Source organism: Enoplosus armatus, chromosome 19 (genome assembly GCF_043641665.1).
Source record: "Enoplosus armatus isolate fEnoArm2 chromosome 19, fEnoArm2.hap1, whole genome shotgun sequence".
Classification (NCBI taxonomy): Eukaryota; Metazoa; Chordata; class Actinopteri; order Centrarchiformes; family Enoplosidae; genus Enoplosus; species Enoplosus armatus.
The window spans coordinates 10,190,896-10,204,587 of record NC_092198.1 but is presented as its reverse complement, the minus strand read 5'-3'; the positions used below and the strand labels follow the sequence as shown (position 1 = coordinate 10,204,587).

The 13,692-nt window shown below is 42.2% G+C and overlaps 1 protein-coding gene across 1 annotated transcript; it reads right to left on the bottom strand.

Moving 5' to 3' along the window:
• Window positions 1–255: 255 nt before the first annotated feature.
• vegfab (vascular endothelial growth factor Ab) lies at window positions 256–13,260 on the bottom strand. Its single transcript, XM_070925541.1, has 7 exons — window positions 12,678–13,260; window positions 10,691–10,733; window positions 9,513–9,709; window positions 8,650–8,726; window positions 6,333–6,365; window positions 1,728–1,871; window positions 256–1,163 (listed from the first exon to the last, which is right to left on the bottom strand). The coding sequence occupies exons 1-7, from the start codon at window positions 12,729–12,731 to the stop codon at window positions 1,142–1,144; spliced, it is 570 nt and encodes a 189-aa protein (XP_070781642.1). The 5' UTR covers window positions 12,732–13,260; the 3' UTR covers window positions 256–1,141.
• Window positions 13,261–13,692: the final 432 nt, after the last annotated feature.

The window sequence follows — 13,692 nt, the reverse complement described above, 5'->3', positions numbered from 1 at the left end:
CATGCTGAGAGTAGCCATCAGTGACCTTACACATGGGGGGGGGGGGGGGGGGGGGGGGTAGCTACAGGTACATAACACTGCATATATAAATAGACCAAATTAAATATGGGTAAAAGACTGAATACTGAAAAATACTCTATAACATTATAAATTATCTAGAATGGACTATGGCATAAAGGGATATTAAGTATGTACAAGTTCAGAGAAGAAGACATGTAATCAATGGATTCTGTATTCGAGTTCAACAACTAACAAAACTACTTTAACAATCCCCTCTCCTGAAAAAGGAAACAAAAATAATTTAAAAAGCACTCGAAAAGATTTCTCAGTACATTTTGTGAGGCACAGTTTTTTCAAATGGAATCAAACTACAGTATAGGATGTTTTCAGTGGTTTTCATGTAGGACATAGCGAAACATGAGATGCTATATTGATAACCGGTATCCCTTTAAAAGTATATGGCACTCCAGAGTCTCTTCTCCAGCAAGCTGATCACAACTGTGACATCGTTAAAAGTCCACGTCAGTCCTGCAATGTCCTCACGGGAAAGGAAGCGAGACAGATTCAAGATTTCCATCAGCTGTCCTGGCTGTCCTGCTGTTGTACTCCAAAAGCAAAAGCAGACATAGGCCGACGAAAATCCATCCATCATTTTTGAAAGGAGAGCGCTCCCATGTCGTCTTCGGCCTCACCCGCTGTTTTAGCAGTTAAATATATCTTAGATTGAGAGGTTTTGCAATTTATGATTGACACACAACCACAGTAGACTCATATCCAGTGAAGTAATTGCATACAATGAATTGACAACAAGACTACACCTGCACTGCAAGCCTGTTAGAAATGCAAAACCACATGGCGGCTATTTGCTTTTTGTCAAATGATGGGTTTAGTTATTTGTTTCTGTAGCAGCATAACAATTCTGTACTCTTTTTTTCTTTTATCATGGTCTATATACACACACACAGATATACAGTGGGAGGAAACTTCAGTTCAGTCTTTCTTTTTTTGTTCTCTCTCAGTCAGTCCAAGGGGAATGCTTTCCACAGAAAAGAAGAGCTTACGGTTCAAAGGTCAAAGTGCTGTGCTGTGAAATATCTCTACAATATTCCTTCATCTTGTACATCTGGTGCTCCCACCTCTCTCATCTCCTTGGCTTGTCACATCTAAACAAGAAGAGAACAATAAACAGTTACAAGAAGAAGAAACTTTGCAGCAAATAGGGAAAAGTGTTTTCAGTTCATTAGCATTTATTTATTCTCTGTTTTTGGTCTCCACCAACTCCTGACGGAAATATCTGGCTCTTTAGATGCTAAATGCTCCACATTTTTTTAGTTTGGCCCATTTCCCATCCGCTAACATGGAGGGGGCGGGGTTTATGACCTACACTGCAGCCAGCCACTGAGGGGCGATCAAGATGTTTTGGCTTCACTTTTGGGGAGCTGTCATGTCGTTCATCTTTATATACAGTCTGTGGTCTAGATAAATGGGCTGAACCACACAAAAATACTGTTGAGCAAAGTTATGTTGTATTTTTTAATGTCTATATCCATCCAATCTTTGCTTGGGACAATTTTGCTTTTATCATTGCAGATAGACTGTCGAGATGTGACAGGAAACAGTCTTAGACCCTTGGCCACCAGGTCACTGCAAGGCTGGGGAGATTTTTTTTACTTCTGAAACAGAACTTATGGTTTTCTTCTTTGCCTCTCGTAACCAACAGCACTTACTTGCAGGTCCTCTCGTTGAGCTCTTGCTGGCGTTCTTTACAGTATTCGTCTGTGTGTTTGCAGGAGCACCGGCAGGTTGCAGGATCCTGCACGAACAAACGCTTTCTCCTCTCTGAGCAGTGATCACAACATGGCTCACAAACACTGGACAGAGACAGACAGACAGACAGACATAGGTGGGGAGGAAGAGGGAGAGAGGCAAATTATCACAGTGTACAATTACCGGCCATAAGAAATGCCGCCCTTACGCCAACCCTTTCGTATGCTCCAGTTTGCTCGGCCAAGCCACTGCCCAACAAGTTGTACTGCATGTGACAGTTGGGTAGTATTGCACACAAGTTCCCACAGAGCAGGCAAATATTCAAGCAGTAAAATTACCCTCCCCCACGCCCCCCAGACCCTCCCTCGTTGATTGGACCACTCGCAAATGCCTTGTGCGTGATAGACATGCAGGGAACGCAACACAGAACGACACATATTGGCTTTGACAGCACACCTCTCGCTCTCACTCTTACAAATGGTCAACTCTTGATAAAGAAGACTCAAGGGTCTGCTTGGTGCTGCATTAAGAAATATTTCATTTTATTGAGTGAAAACTGAAGACTATGTTTCCCACAGAGAGACATTAGATTCAGAACAGAGGCTGAAAGTGGTTTGGATGACATTTCTTACAGATGAAGGCTCAGATTGACATCTCAATATACAAATTACAAATGAACACACAGACATGTATTCGTTCACAGTTTGAGCACTGAAGAAACATTTTAAAATAAAATGTGGCTGCTTTTGTATAGTTTCAGAAACAAAAGCAGGCAAACGAAGACACAAAACAGTACTTGCTAAACAATTTACTCGTTTACAAATCCCCCCTAGCAAAAAAAAAAGAAGAAAAAAGGCAATTGATAGCCATCACTCATATCTTTACATTACATAAAAAGTACCAGCATTATGCATGGGACAGCAGAACCTGTTTGTAAAGATGAAAAGAACAAAGAGTGGAAAGGAGACGGGTACGAGACACAGCAAAGCGGCACAGACTCAACACTGAACACAGGACCGTGATTACAATCCTGGTGATCCCAGCACAGATACCAGAACAGTGTGAGCCGGTCTGCAAAAGCCATGCTGGTGGAGCTGTGATCTGTTTCAGCACAAGGTTCAAGTTACAGCTAACAAGCCGATCTGTTTATTCCAGCTTCTTTAAACATGTCCATTATCAATCACAAAACTAGCTATCTGACAAGATGTTAGGAGCAACTTGTACCTCAAGTTTCTACTGTTTTTCATGATAAGCTACTGTATTTCATCCAATCCACCGTCCCAGTCTCATCCATAGAGGGGGGGGGGGGGGGGGGTTGGGATGGGATGAGATGGGTTATGGTTCATTTCTAGAGAGGTGGGATATAGCAAGTCTGCTGTACTTCCCTGGTTATCGCTGTTATGTAAAGTTTTGCTAAAGCTACGTTAGCAAAACACGTTAGCAAACAAGGCAGTTTATACACTGATATTCTGAGTATGTGGAGCATGACTGACGAGACAAAGTTAGGACAATGCACGGAAGCAACATGCTAACTGATGTGGCTAACGGGCAAATTAAATGGTGCAAATTAAAAGGGGCAAAGGAGTTCCTCCCAAATGAGCTTAATTATGAGAAGCGCAACACTCAGGTGCAGGTAGGTGGAGAAGGCGGAGCTGACATACGCATCGTGAATTGTTTTGTCGCGGTTTTTCTTTCGTTTTCTCTTTTGGCCTTTACCCTTGCCTTTCCGGGATTTTCTGCAAGAGAAAGAGGACAACAACGCAGAGAGATGCCTGAGAGACTAAACTGGTGATTGCTAAAAATCCAACATTGATTAATAGCAATCGTTTTTTAATTTCTATGAATCAAAGAGCCAAACAATATGTCATTCAAAACAGATTATTGTTGAATTTGATTATTGTTAGTCACTGACTTGTTTGGGATGATAATTTATATCATCATATTATGAGAAAGGCATCAGACAGTGTTCACAGGAGTGTATGTGATATGTCTAAAATGTACAATTTCCCATGTTTGTCAGAGAAGGATGACATGAATTCAAAGATTGCAGCAAAAGGACTTGACTGTTGAAATTGACTAAAAAATACGTTTTTAAATGAAGAAGCAACCAATGAAATGTGTCCTGATTTGTAATGGCACGCCCACTGTAATTGGCTTACTGAAGGGGGTTTCCACACATCCTGTAGTTTGTGAATGTTAGGAATATCAAATGTACCATGTAAAAACCCGCTTTCTTGTCCAACTGGGGTTAAAAAAATTGTTTTTGTAAAACAGTACAATGTCTTTGCAGACTGTGTGAGCGATTAATAGTTTGGCTCAGCTGGCTGTTCTGAAATTTCCCAGATGGATTGAGAACAATGAACTTGGACTTCACCAAAACTGCATCTTTCAACCGATCTGGGTCAACTCTTTATGACTGATTCAGCTTGTTTCAGACCACAGCACAATGAGAACAAGCTTGTGAAGCATACACCTGGAGTTTCACAGGTGCAGGCTGGATTAAAATATCGGGGTGTGTGTTCAAATACAAGCTGGGTTGCACAAGCCTTTGCTGTATAAGACGTATAAAACTTTACAGAAAACTAGTCAAATAGTCAAATAGAAATGCAACAATTTTGTGACATGTCTCTATGGACATTGATGGCAATGGTAAAAAAAAGCTCCTTTTACCTCACCATGATTAGTTTCTGGCCCGAGCTGGGGTGCAGGAATGACATGTTCAGCAATTATTATTTGTGCACAGCACATCATAGGGTCAGACCTAGCCCCATTTGTGACCTCGGCACTCATACGTTAATCTGGGATTCGGTCACATATAGTGCTCCCTTTGCAAATCCTTAAGGAAAAGTCAAGTCATTTTTTTTTACCTGTTATCAAGCAGCAGCTTGCATCTTTAAAGGTATTTCTGTGATCACATAGATGTCAGCTTTCCACTTGGAAAGAAAATCCAGTATTTCTACAGACTGTGCTGTTCTGGTCTTCTTCTTTGCTGGAACGTACATTAAGTTTGCTATGCAGGCCGTGGAAGGAGCCGGCTCAGTCTGAGGAAATATTGGATTTCAATGTTGGTTTTGCCCTGGGCAAATAGAAACCGCTACTGGATAACAGGTAAAAAGACTATAACAGACTAAGAAGAGTCTACAATTTAAGAACAGTCTTGCAGCTCTCTGAGGCTATACTTGGGCACAGAGGTGATTTGAGCTAAATGCTAACACCAGCATCGTAACATGTTCACAATGACAATGCTAACACGTTAATGTTTCTCAGGTATATTGTTCACGATGTTCACCATCTAAGTTTAGTGTGTTAGCATGCTAACATTTGCTAATTAGCATTAAACACAAGTATAGCTGAAGCTGCTGGAAATGTCATTAGTTTTGCAGGTATTTAGTCATAAACCAAAGACATTTTGACCAAATGATGGAGCTGAAAGGCCAGGGGGATCAGTCATTACAATTCATCCTCTCCAGACAATGAATGTGTTGACCAGACTTCATAAGCTGATGTGTCATAGCTGAGATCACAAATGGTGCTAGGTCAGACCCAGCTGGGATTGGTAAATGTAAGAATTTCCTCTTTTGGTTGTTTGGACATCAGGTCCAGTTTCACAGTGGATGTTGACAATTAACAAGTTTCACAACCTCAGCAGGATGACTCACCCTAACAGACCCGGAAGACCTGTCACTACTGAGAGGTCAGCGGCCAATGTTAAAACTAACATGAAAGTATGAAAGCATCAGAAACAGGAGTTGAATGACCCTAAGACCATCACTTTGAAAGACGCACGCCAACAAAGCCGGACTCATAAACAGTTAAAACAAGGTTAAAGAGGAGGTCTCAAAACTAGCCCTTATCTATATGACAGACGACCTGACATAAATCCAAAATACAACCAACAACCACCCTGCAATAGAAAGATATTAACGACTGTTCACAGAAAGAGGATTAAAGAGTTTTCATGACCCTTAGCACACTGACTTCTGTTGCATGGGAAGGGGAGAACACTTAAGCAGGGACCATAAACACAAAAGTTTAACAGGTCTTCAAAAACACTGTTATCTATATCAGAGCAGCCAGTAACAGGAGTAACAGAAGTCAATTGGATGTAAACAGTAAAGAAGAGAGGAGAGGAATGTAAAGATGAGATAGAAAAGGGAGGGAAGGTGTAAAGGACAGGTATAGGGAGGGCAATGACCTTGTGAAGTATCACTCATTCACCTGAATGGATTTAGCTGGTATTCCCCGTGTTTATCACCTGAGAGCTGCATGTTAATCTCATGTAGTCACTTGTCTGCTGGAATTTTAATGAAATATTATCGTTGTGGGGTGTTTTGTGTGTTTGAGTGTGTCTATGTGGAAGGAAATGGAGAGACAGAGGAAAAGGAAGTGAGAAAAGCAATTAAGCAAGAAAGAGCATGTGGGGTAATGTCAGCAAGGCTGAGAGTCGCAGAAGACTGAGAGCGGGAGTCTGTTTGCAGAGGAAAACAGGAAAAAGATCAAATCTCAAATCCCCATTGTTTCCCCAAAAAAACCCAATCTCCACGCAGAAAGAGTGCTGTACTCACTTTTCTTTCTTTTCTTTCACTTCTTTCTTTAACCTGGAAGGCAGGAACAAAACAACATGACATTAGATCACAGCACGCCATTGTTTCCTGGTAAACAGATATATATCAAGATCATCAGAGACCAGAGGCTCATTATCAGCATGTGCTGGCCTCCATCAATCTTTTCAAATCATGTTACGTCATCGTCCTTTACCAGAAACTGCGATAAAACTGGCTTTCACTTTCAAAGCTTGCTTAGCAAATGAACCAGATTTTTTGGGAAATAATGTAGTGTACACACTCAATAGACAGGCGCACACAGGGGTGTGTTCACTGATGGATACACACACATACAAACATGACTACAATAGCAGGTTGTCAGGCTTGTTTCATTTCTCGTCCATGTGACGACTCCTGCAGATAACAGGAGTGTGGAGCAATACATTTGCTGGCAACAGTTTGCAAAATATGTTAGGAAACAGTGTTTCATTCAAACACGGCCAAGTTACTATTTGAAAGACAATAACTGTAGATCCCCTGACCTGAAATCTGTTTGAAAGGACTCAGGTCCTTTACTTACTAAAGTAAAAGTAGCAATACTTTACTAGCAAAAGTACTGAATTCAATTATTCTTTAAGTAAAAGTACAGTAGCTTTAACAACAAGCATTAAAAGTACAAGTACTAAATAGGCAGAATGACCCTTTAAAGAATGTTAAATTGGATTATTGTTACTCATGCACTGATGTAGATGGTTTAATGAATAATCCTTAAAATGTTCATGCAACCAAACCCCGTTTTCGATACGATTTGATACCATTATATAGTGGTTTTCATTGTTAGTGGCGGAGTCCGCCATTCCCAGGAAATGATGCAGCATGTGGTCCAGCGCTACTGTGTGTAATTGTATCTCACTGACATCAGTCTCACTGTTTACTGTTCACTCTCCTGCAGCTGTATCAGAGCTATATTAAGTTATTGCTAATTGCAGTACTAGCAGTAATACAAGTACCTCAAAATTCTACTTCCAACACTTGAGTTAACATACAGCACTGGTTAAAAGTCACACACTTTGGTAGTGACTTGGCCTTCTGTTAACAGCACTTGAAGCCTGTATACCATTTCCAGAACAGCACAGTGGAGTCAAAACTTTAACACAGTGCTAAATAGATTGATCACAGCCTTTAAACTTTTATAGAGGTGCCTTAAATGTTTATAGCTACATCTAAATGTTTTACAGTTAGGCACTGTGTCATCACAGACAGCAGTGAAAGTGGCATTTCGTCACAGCCCCTGGCTCTACAGTCAGACTGGTACAGCCTCACTGAGGCCAGTGGGACAAATATATTTCAGATTTGATGGCTCAGAAAAGAAAGTGACAATAAGTGACAACAGAGCTTGGTTCCCTGCCAGTAGTCCTCCCTACAATGTTTGCTTTATAGATTTCCCGTAAACGTGGAAGGATGATGCCTGTCCCCTCTGTGTTGTTGTATCCTTGTTTTCAAGTTCATGTCACACAGCTCAAATCTCAGCCACCATAATGATCTGATTCTGACAAAACATCAGGAAGGGATGCACCTCACCACTGCAGCTTTCAACAGAGGCCCAAGAGCAAAGAAAACGTGGCATACTTGTTAATGATTGGCCCGGACAGTGACATGATCATTTGTGGAAGATGATATGAAGACGAAGTGTTTTACTTTTGGGGAACCGTCCAATTCTGTCGCGCCAGGCGAGAGAAAACTTTATAACATGTCACTAATTCAATCCACATGTGGTTGCAACACTTATCTCTGACTTTACAACAGGCTTTAACTGATTACATCAGCTGCCTATCAAAACAAAAAGACAGAGCAAAAAACTGACCCATAAAAGGTAGAACTCATTGTACCCCATGTCTAACCAGAGGAAGTTACCTTATTGTGAGTAGAGGCCACAAAGAGGACACGCAGTACTTATCTAAGAGATCAATAACTAAAGCTATCACACCTATGTAGTTCCAGGAATGACCACTACGTGCCACAGAGGGAAAACAAAGGATTAGGTAGCAGTGTACTCACACAAATGTATCTCCTTTACTTGGGCAATGTGATGGAAGGAGGATAAACTAAAGCAATATGGAGGATGTCTGATGGGATGTGCTTGAACCTGCTCAGGTCTTTTCAAGATTAGTGAAGTAAAAGGAGCAAAGATAAGGTGTGAATCCACCTGATATGCATCTGTTAAATGTGTCAGAAAGCATGAGGTGTTTGGTAGACCTCTGCTCTGCTACACAAATGTACAGTAGTTAGTATTTCGTTTACAATGTGTGTGTTGCAGTGTGTGGTCGGGGTTTCTTACCTACACTCACATGCGCTGTGTTCTGTAAAACTCATGAAAATATCATTTTGTTGCCTTTGGGGTTTTATTCTTTTAATCTGTAAAAAAGAAAAAAAAGAGAAATTGTCAGAGATTTAAATGAAATATACATTCATTCCTAAACTTCTTGTTCTCAACTCTCAAGGATCAAAGAAAGCTCAGAAAAGTCACCGTGGACAGAGGGGTTAAAGAGGTTCTGTTTTGATGTTAAACCAAGAGCAAGAGGGTCGACATGCATTAAGTTTCAGGTGAAACGATTTCAGTTTCACATCTAAACGTAAAGTTAAGTCAAATTAACATGTGAAACAAGTCTTTTAATGACGTCATCTTGTCGCGCCCTCTTCTTCTGCAGTGGTTTAATGGCACCCGACTGGAGGATTAGCACCTAAAACTGCTTATCTCAATATGCCCAATTCCTTGTATTTGCATAACAGTACTGGATGGAAACATGCGTTAATTTGCATTTTCTTTTGCTGGTTTCTGGAAATTCTGTTTAAATTGGGACACATCTGGATGGAAACTTGACTAACTGAAAGAAATGAGAAGGCTGGCTCTCGATGGAGCAGGGATGAGCATTTAAAAAGGGGCAAGTATAGTGTTGATTTCTGCCCAAAGGTCACACCTGAGCAGCCTTTGAGCAAACAGCAGGGGCACTGGATTGACAAGAAGGGCACTTATGTTAACCAGAAGGGCACTTGGAGGGCTCTGGGCCAATCAGAGCGACACTTATGGCACAGACATATAAATAAGGGTTTAAAATTGGTCATTTTAGAAGAAAACCTCCAACCCCTGTGAACCCCACCGCCCAAAACACCCAAAGTATTGCATTTGTAAATGCTGCTGACCTCCATTGTAATGTTATAGCTGGATGTGGGCATGCACTGCAGCATCTCATCGTTGCAGCAGCCGGCGCAGCGCGTCAACACCACGCAGGACGGGATGAAGATGTGCTCCACCTCCTCCGGATACTCCTGCAGAATCTCCACCAGCAGCTCCCGAGGCTGACACAAACTCTTGTTGTACACCTCCATTAAAGGGATCACTGGGAGACAGAGTCACAGAGTGCAGGGGTTACAAAATGGCAGCGGAGCTCTAGTCTAAACCACTGACTCTTGAATACTACAGTGCAGTAACAATAACACACACCTAAAAGGAGACGTGGATTAACAAAAAAACGCCGGCAGGCTCACAAGGGAAAGAAACACACATACATGCACACACACGTTTACTTATTATTATTCCATTGAGAAGCACTTGGTTTATACAAGTAAAGATTTACCTACATTTACGCACACACTCGCAATTTCCCATTGGAATTAACTCTATCTGTATCTATTTATCTATCTCGACCCCATTGGCTGCATCAAATAACTGCTTTTTATAGCTCTACTTCTGCCCCATTGTGATTCAGTTCACCTACAGCTTTACAATAAGAGCCAATAGTCTGCTTTTTCACCTTCAGTCTACTTCCCCTCCTCTGCCTCTGTCTTTGCAGGAGTTCTGCTCTTGAGAAAGATATTAGCACACAGGCAGGCAACACCTCCAAAATATCACTCCGAGCCTAAAACAACCCCAGCCTGACAGTCCTCTGGGAAGCCAAACCAAATACACTGCGTCTGAACAATATCATGAGAGTTCAGCTTCTGATTGTCCAAATTAGATTGGGCAACGCTGGGATTGTGCAAAATGAAATTGTGGGCCAAGAGGGTGAAATTCCATTCTATAAAAGACTCTGGTCACCATAACATTTCCCCAGCTTAACCTCAAACAAGAAGGAATGCTGCACAGGATGAAAACGTCCAAGTGTTGAGATTTAGGGGTGAAACGGCTCTCATTTACTAAAATGGAGAGTTTCGGGGGGAGAAATCTGGACAGGGTCAAGCTATGCAGTTGTCCACCAGGAGGCGATAATTTCCCTTTAATGTCAAGGTGCACCTCAAACCATCCCTTTTCTATTTGGCTGTGTGCCAGCCAGGGAGCCCAGTGCAGACTGTATTCCCACGGTGCCCTGTGGGACACCTACCGTCATGCGGACCTCTTTCTGTTTCCTTCGGTATGTGGGCACTCTGCAAGGAGAGGGGAAAAAAAGCCAAATGTTAGTAACAGTAGATTGTGCAAGAGCTCAGAAAAAACACTGCCCAAGCTTATCCACAGTTGCGCAAAAAATATATTTACATTTTGACATTTCTGTTGACCACTGACAGAATTTGAAAACCACATTATGTATCTTATCTTGAAGCTAGCCTATACACAATATAGAGTGCAATGAGAGACAAATGTTCATACTATGTCTTCTGTAAGCATTGAAAAAATAACATTAAGATAGTTTTTAAGAGCATGGATCTTCGACTACAACACATCTGTGAACGTGTTCATCAATGTCACACTTTTGAGGAGTTCAGCCAAGAGTTATTAACAAAAACATTTAATTAAGTTACTTCCTTAATGAAGTTCCCTGTATGATAATGATAATATAGTTCGTTATATGTGGTGTATGAAGCCTTATATGGCCAAATATTGGACCAGAGGTACAATGTGCCAAACGAGCTGACCTAAATTCAACCACATCAGCTACGTGACAAAACTTCATCGCCGGTTTTGTTTCAGCGACCAAATCTTTAATGTGTGCCTCCGCTGCCTCTTGGCAACGCGGATTAATAACAGTTGCCATTAAAACCGGTAAGAACTTCAGCCTGCTACTTTCCCTCGCAGGGGTTGCTGTCACCACACCAGTCGGATCACAAAGGATTTTTGGCAACTTTCCATCCGCGCGCGCATTACGCACAACTTTCTCTCGCCTCCACAGGCGCGCGCAACTCGCGCAATATCTCGCCAATATTGCGTGAGACCCAGTCCTGTAGCGCCGGCTTGTATTCAGTGAGAAACTTCTTTTCATTCTTTACAGAAAAGTTTTTTTTAAAAAGGGTCTGGCTGTGTGGGTGCCGCAGTCTCCACCCCTTCTGGTGGCGTGAGAGGGTCCAACCTTGTGGGCTGAGAGACCCCAGCCCTCCAAAACACTATATACTGTATTATTAATGGATGGGTGTCAAGCTGCGAACACCGGCCCCTAAACCGAGTGATGATAGGCCGACTGATCATGAGCAGCTGAGACAGCGTCCTGATCATGTTCAGCGTTGATTGGGTGGCTTAGCTGTCATTAAATCTACCAGTTAGTTAAATAAACACTTAAATTGACTCTGGATGGCTGATATTTCATTAACTCAGGGGTGAGATGCTCGAGGGGGAACGAGGTTAACAACATAAAACACCCCTGCTTCCTTTAAACTAACCTATTAGAAATAATCCTTCAAAGTCCAATCATGTCGCTGGAAAATATGCAGCCTCCTGTTGAAGTGCTGTGTTGCTGCATTTCTTTCTTTCACCTTGAAACCTTTGCTCAATGCCTCCCTGGGCACACTGCACTTGATTAATGATTATATAGAAAACGATTTACAGTGCGCTCTCAAACAGCCATTAAAATTCCCGAGTCAGCCTGATTCATTTGTGAAGTAATACTTGTTTTGTTTGTTTGTGAGAGTGTGAAAGGTGGTATTTCTTCTTACTGAGGCGGGCTAACCACGGGAGTAGCCTCGGTGCCAGGAGTGAACCTGCTCACATGTCCTAATTCAGAATGAATGCCACTGCGCCTTTAAAGCGTAATAATATCTCCAAGGTGGTTTTTTAGAGCAGGCCTGCAATCACCCAGCGTCAAACTTCACAACATGATTTAAAAATCATCACATATGCCGCATTTGCGACAGAAAAAGCGCACCACCCACGAGCGTGTGGGCTAGGTTTATATAGTGTCGGCTTTGCGTAATGTCTGTTTAAATCTCCCCAAAGCCACTAAACATTTCAGCTTGTTTAAACACGAGCGGTGACCTAGCCAGGGGAAAGACAAGGACGAGCTACACATTAATGACCAGTGGCTACAATTCGCAAATGGAGGTCGATTGGTGTTATGTTTTTTTGTTGTTGTCCAGTTGGCTCTCTGGGAACACTCGACTCACCTTGACAGCTGACAGCGTCAAAAATAATAGTGTCAAACTGTCAATAAAGTTCATGGTGTTGGAAATCCAATCGAAAGGCAGGCGACGTTTTAAAATTCAAGGGGCCAATGTGGCGATGGGTTCTCAAACAACAGCAAGTACAACAACAACACGAGTGGACCGGCTAAAACTTCTCTAAATAAGGGGCAGGGGGTTGTAGTGGCAAATCCATGTTGGTCCCGGGGTCGGAGCATACAATCCTTTGCGCATAACTTCTTCCGTCTCAACTGTTGCCAATGATCTTCAAGATATCCAGAAACACGAGAATCCAAGACGCATAACGCCTCACATTGTTCCGCAGCAGACCTTTATTTTCTTGCAAGGGAATAGCAATCCACATTACAAAAATAATCCCATGCTTGTTGCGCCAGCCGTCTCCAAGTGTCTGTCCATTGGAAACTTGTACTCCTATGTGCAACTTGAACCCATGGACGTTCAGTGAAAAGGAAAACCGCGCTGACAGACAGATACTCGTCCCACAAAACTTTATGTGCTCTGGGTTTTTTTTTTTAATTCTTCTGTCACTGCGCAGAGGAGTCGGCTGTCTCCGTGAAGACAGAACGCGTCCACCCCTGTCTCGGTCTCTCCATACTGTGGCTGTAGTGGCGACTACTAGCCGCGGTCCGGGGACGCGGATGATTGGTGGACCATTAAAACGGGGTAGGTGTGTCCTCTATGGGCTGATATAGCCTACAGCCCTGCGCGCTCCTCTGAAGTCTTTTTCAAAAGTTTCACCTATTAAACGTCGTCTCATGTGACCACATCAGCAGCAAGCTATTAAAAACGCAGAGCTCAGTTCAGAAGTGCCTGTCTATTTTCATTTTTTTTATTTGAGAAAAATAAAAGGAATGAGGACATCCCGGTATTGTGATATTTTATACTCGTGTCGCCGGCTGAAATATCATCCCGTTTCCAAGCTTTTAATCCATTTCAGCTCCACACTGCTTCTGCGCAGCTTTAAACGCCCTATCGAAGA

Bases quoted from the DNA above. Each gene is read 5' to 3' on its own strand.
- vegfab (XM_070925541.1), bottom strand. From the start codon at position 12,731: ATGAACTTTATTGACAGTTTGACACTATTATTTTTGACGCTGTCAGCT. The intron at 9,710-10,690 runs GTAGGTGTCCCA...TCTGTCTCCCAG, and splicing joins AGAAAGAGGTCCGCATGACG to TGATCCCTTTAATGGAGGTG. The intron at 8,727-9,512 runs GTCAGCAGCATT...TCTTTTTTACAG, and splicing joins GCTATAACATTACAATGGAG to ATTAAAAGAATAAAACCCCA.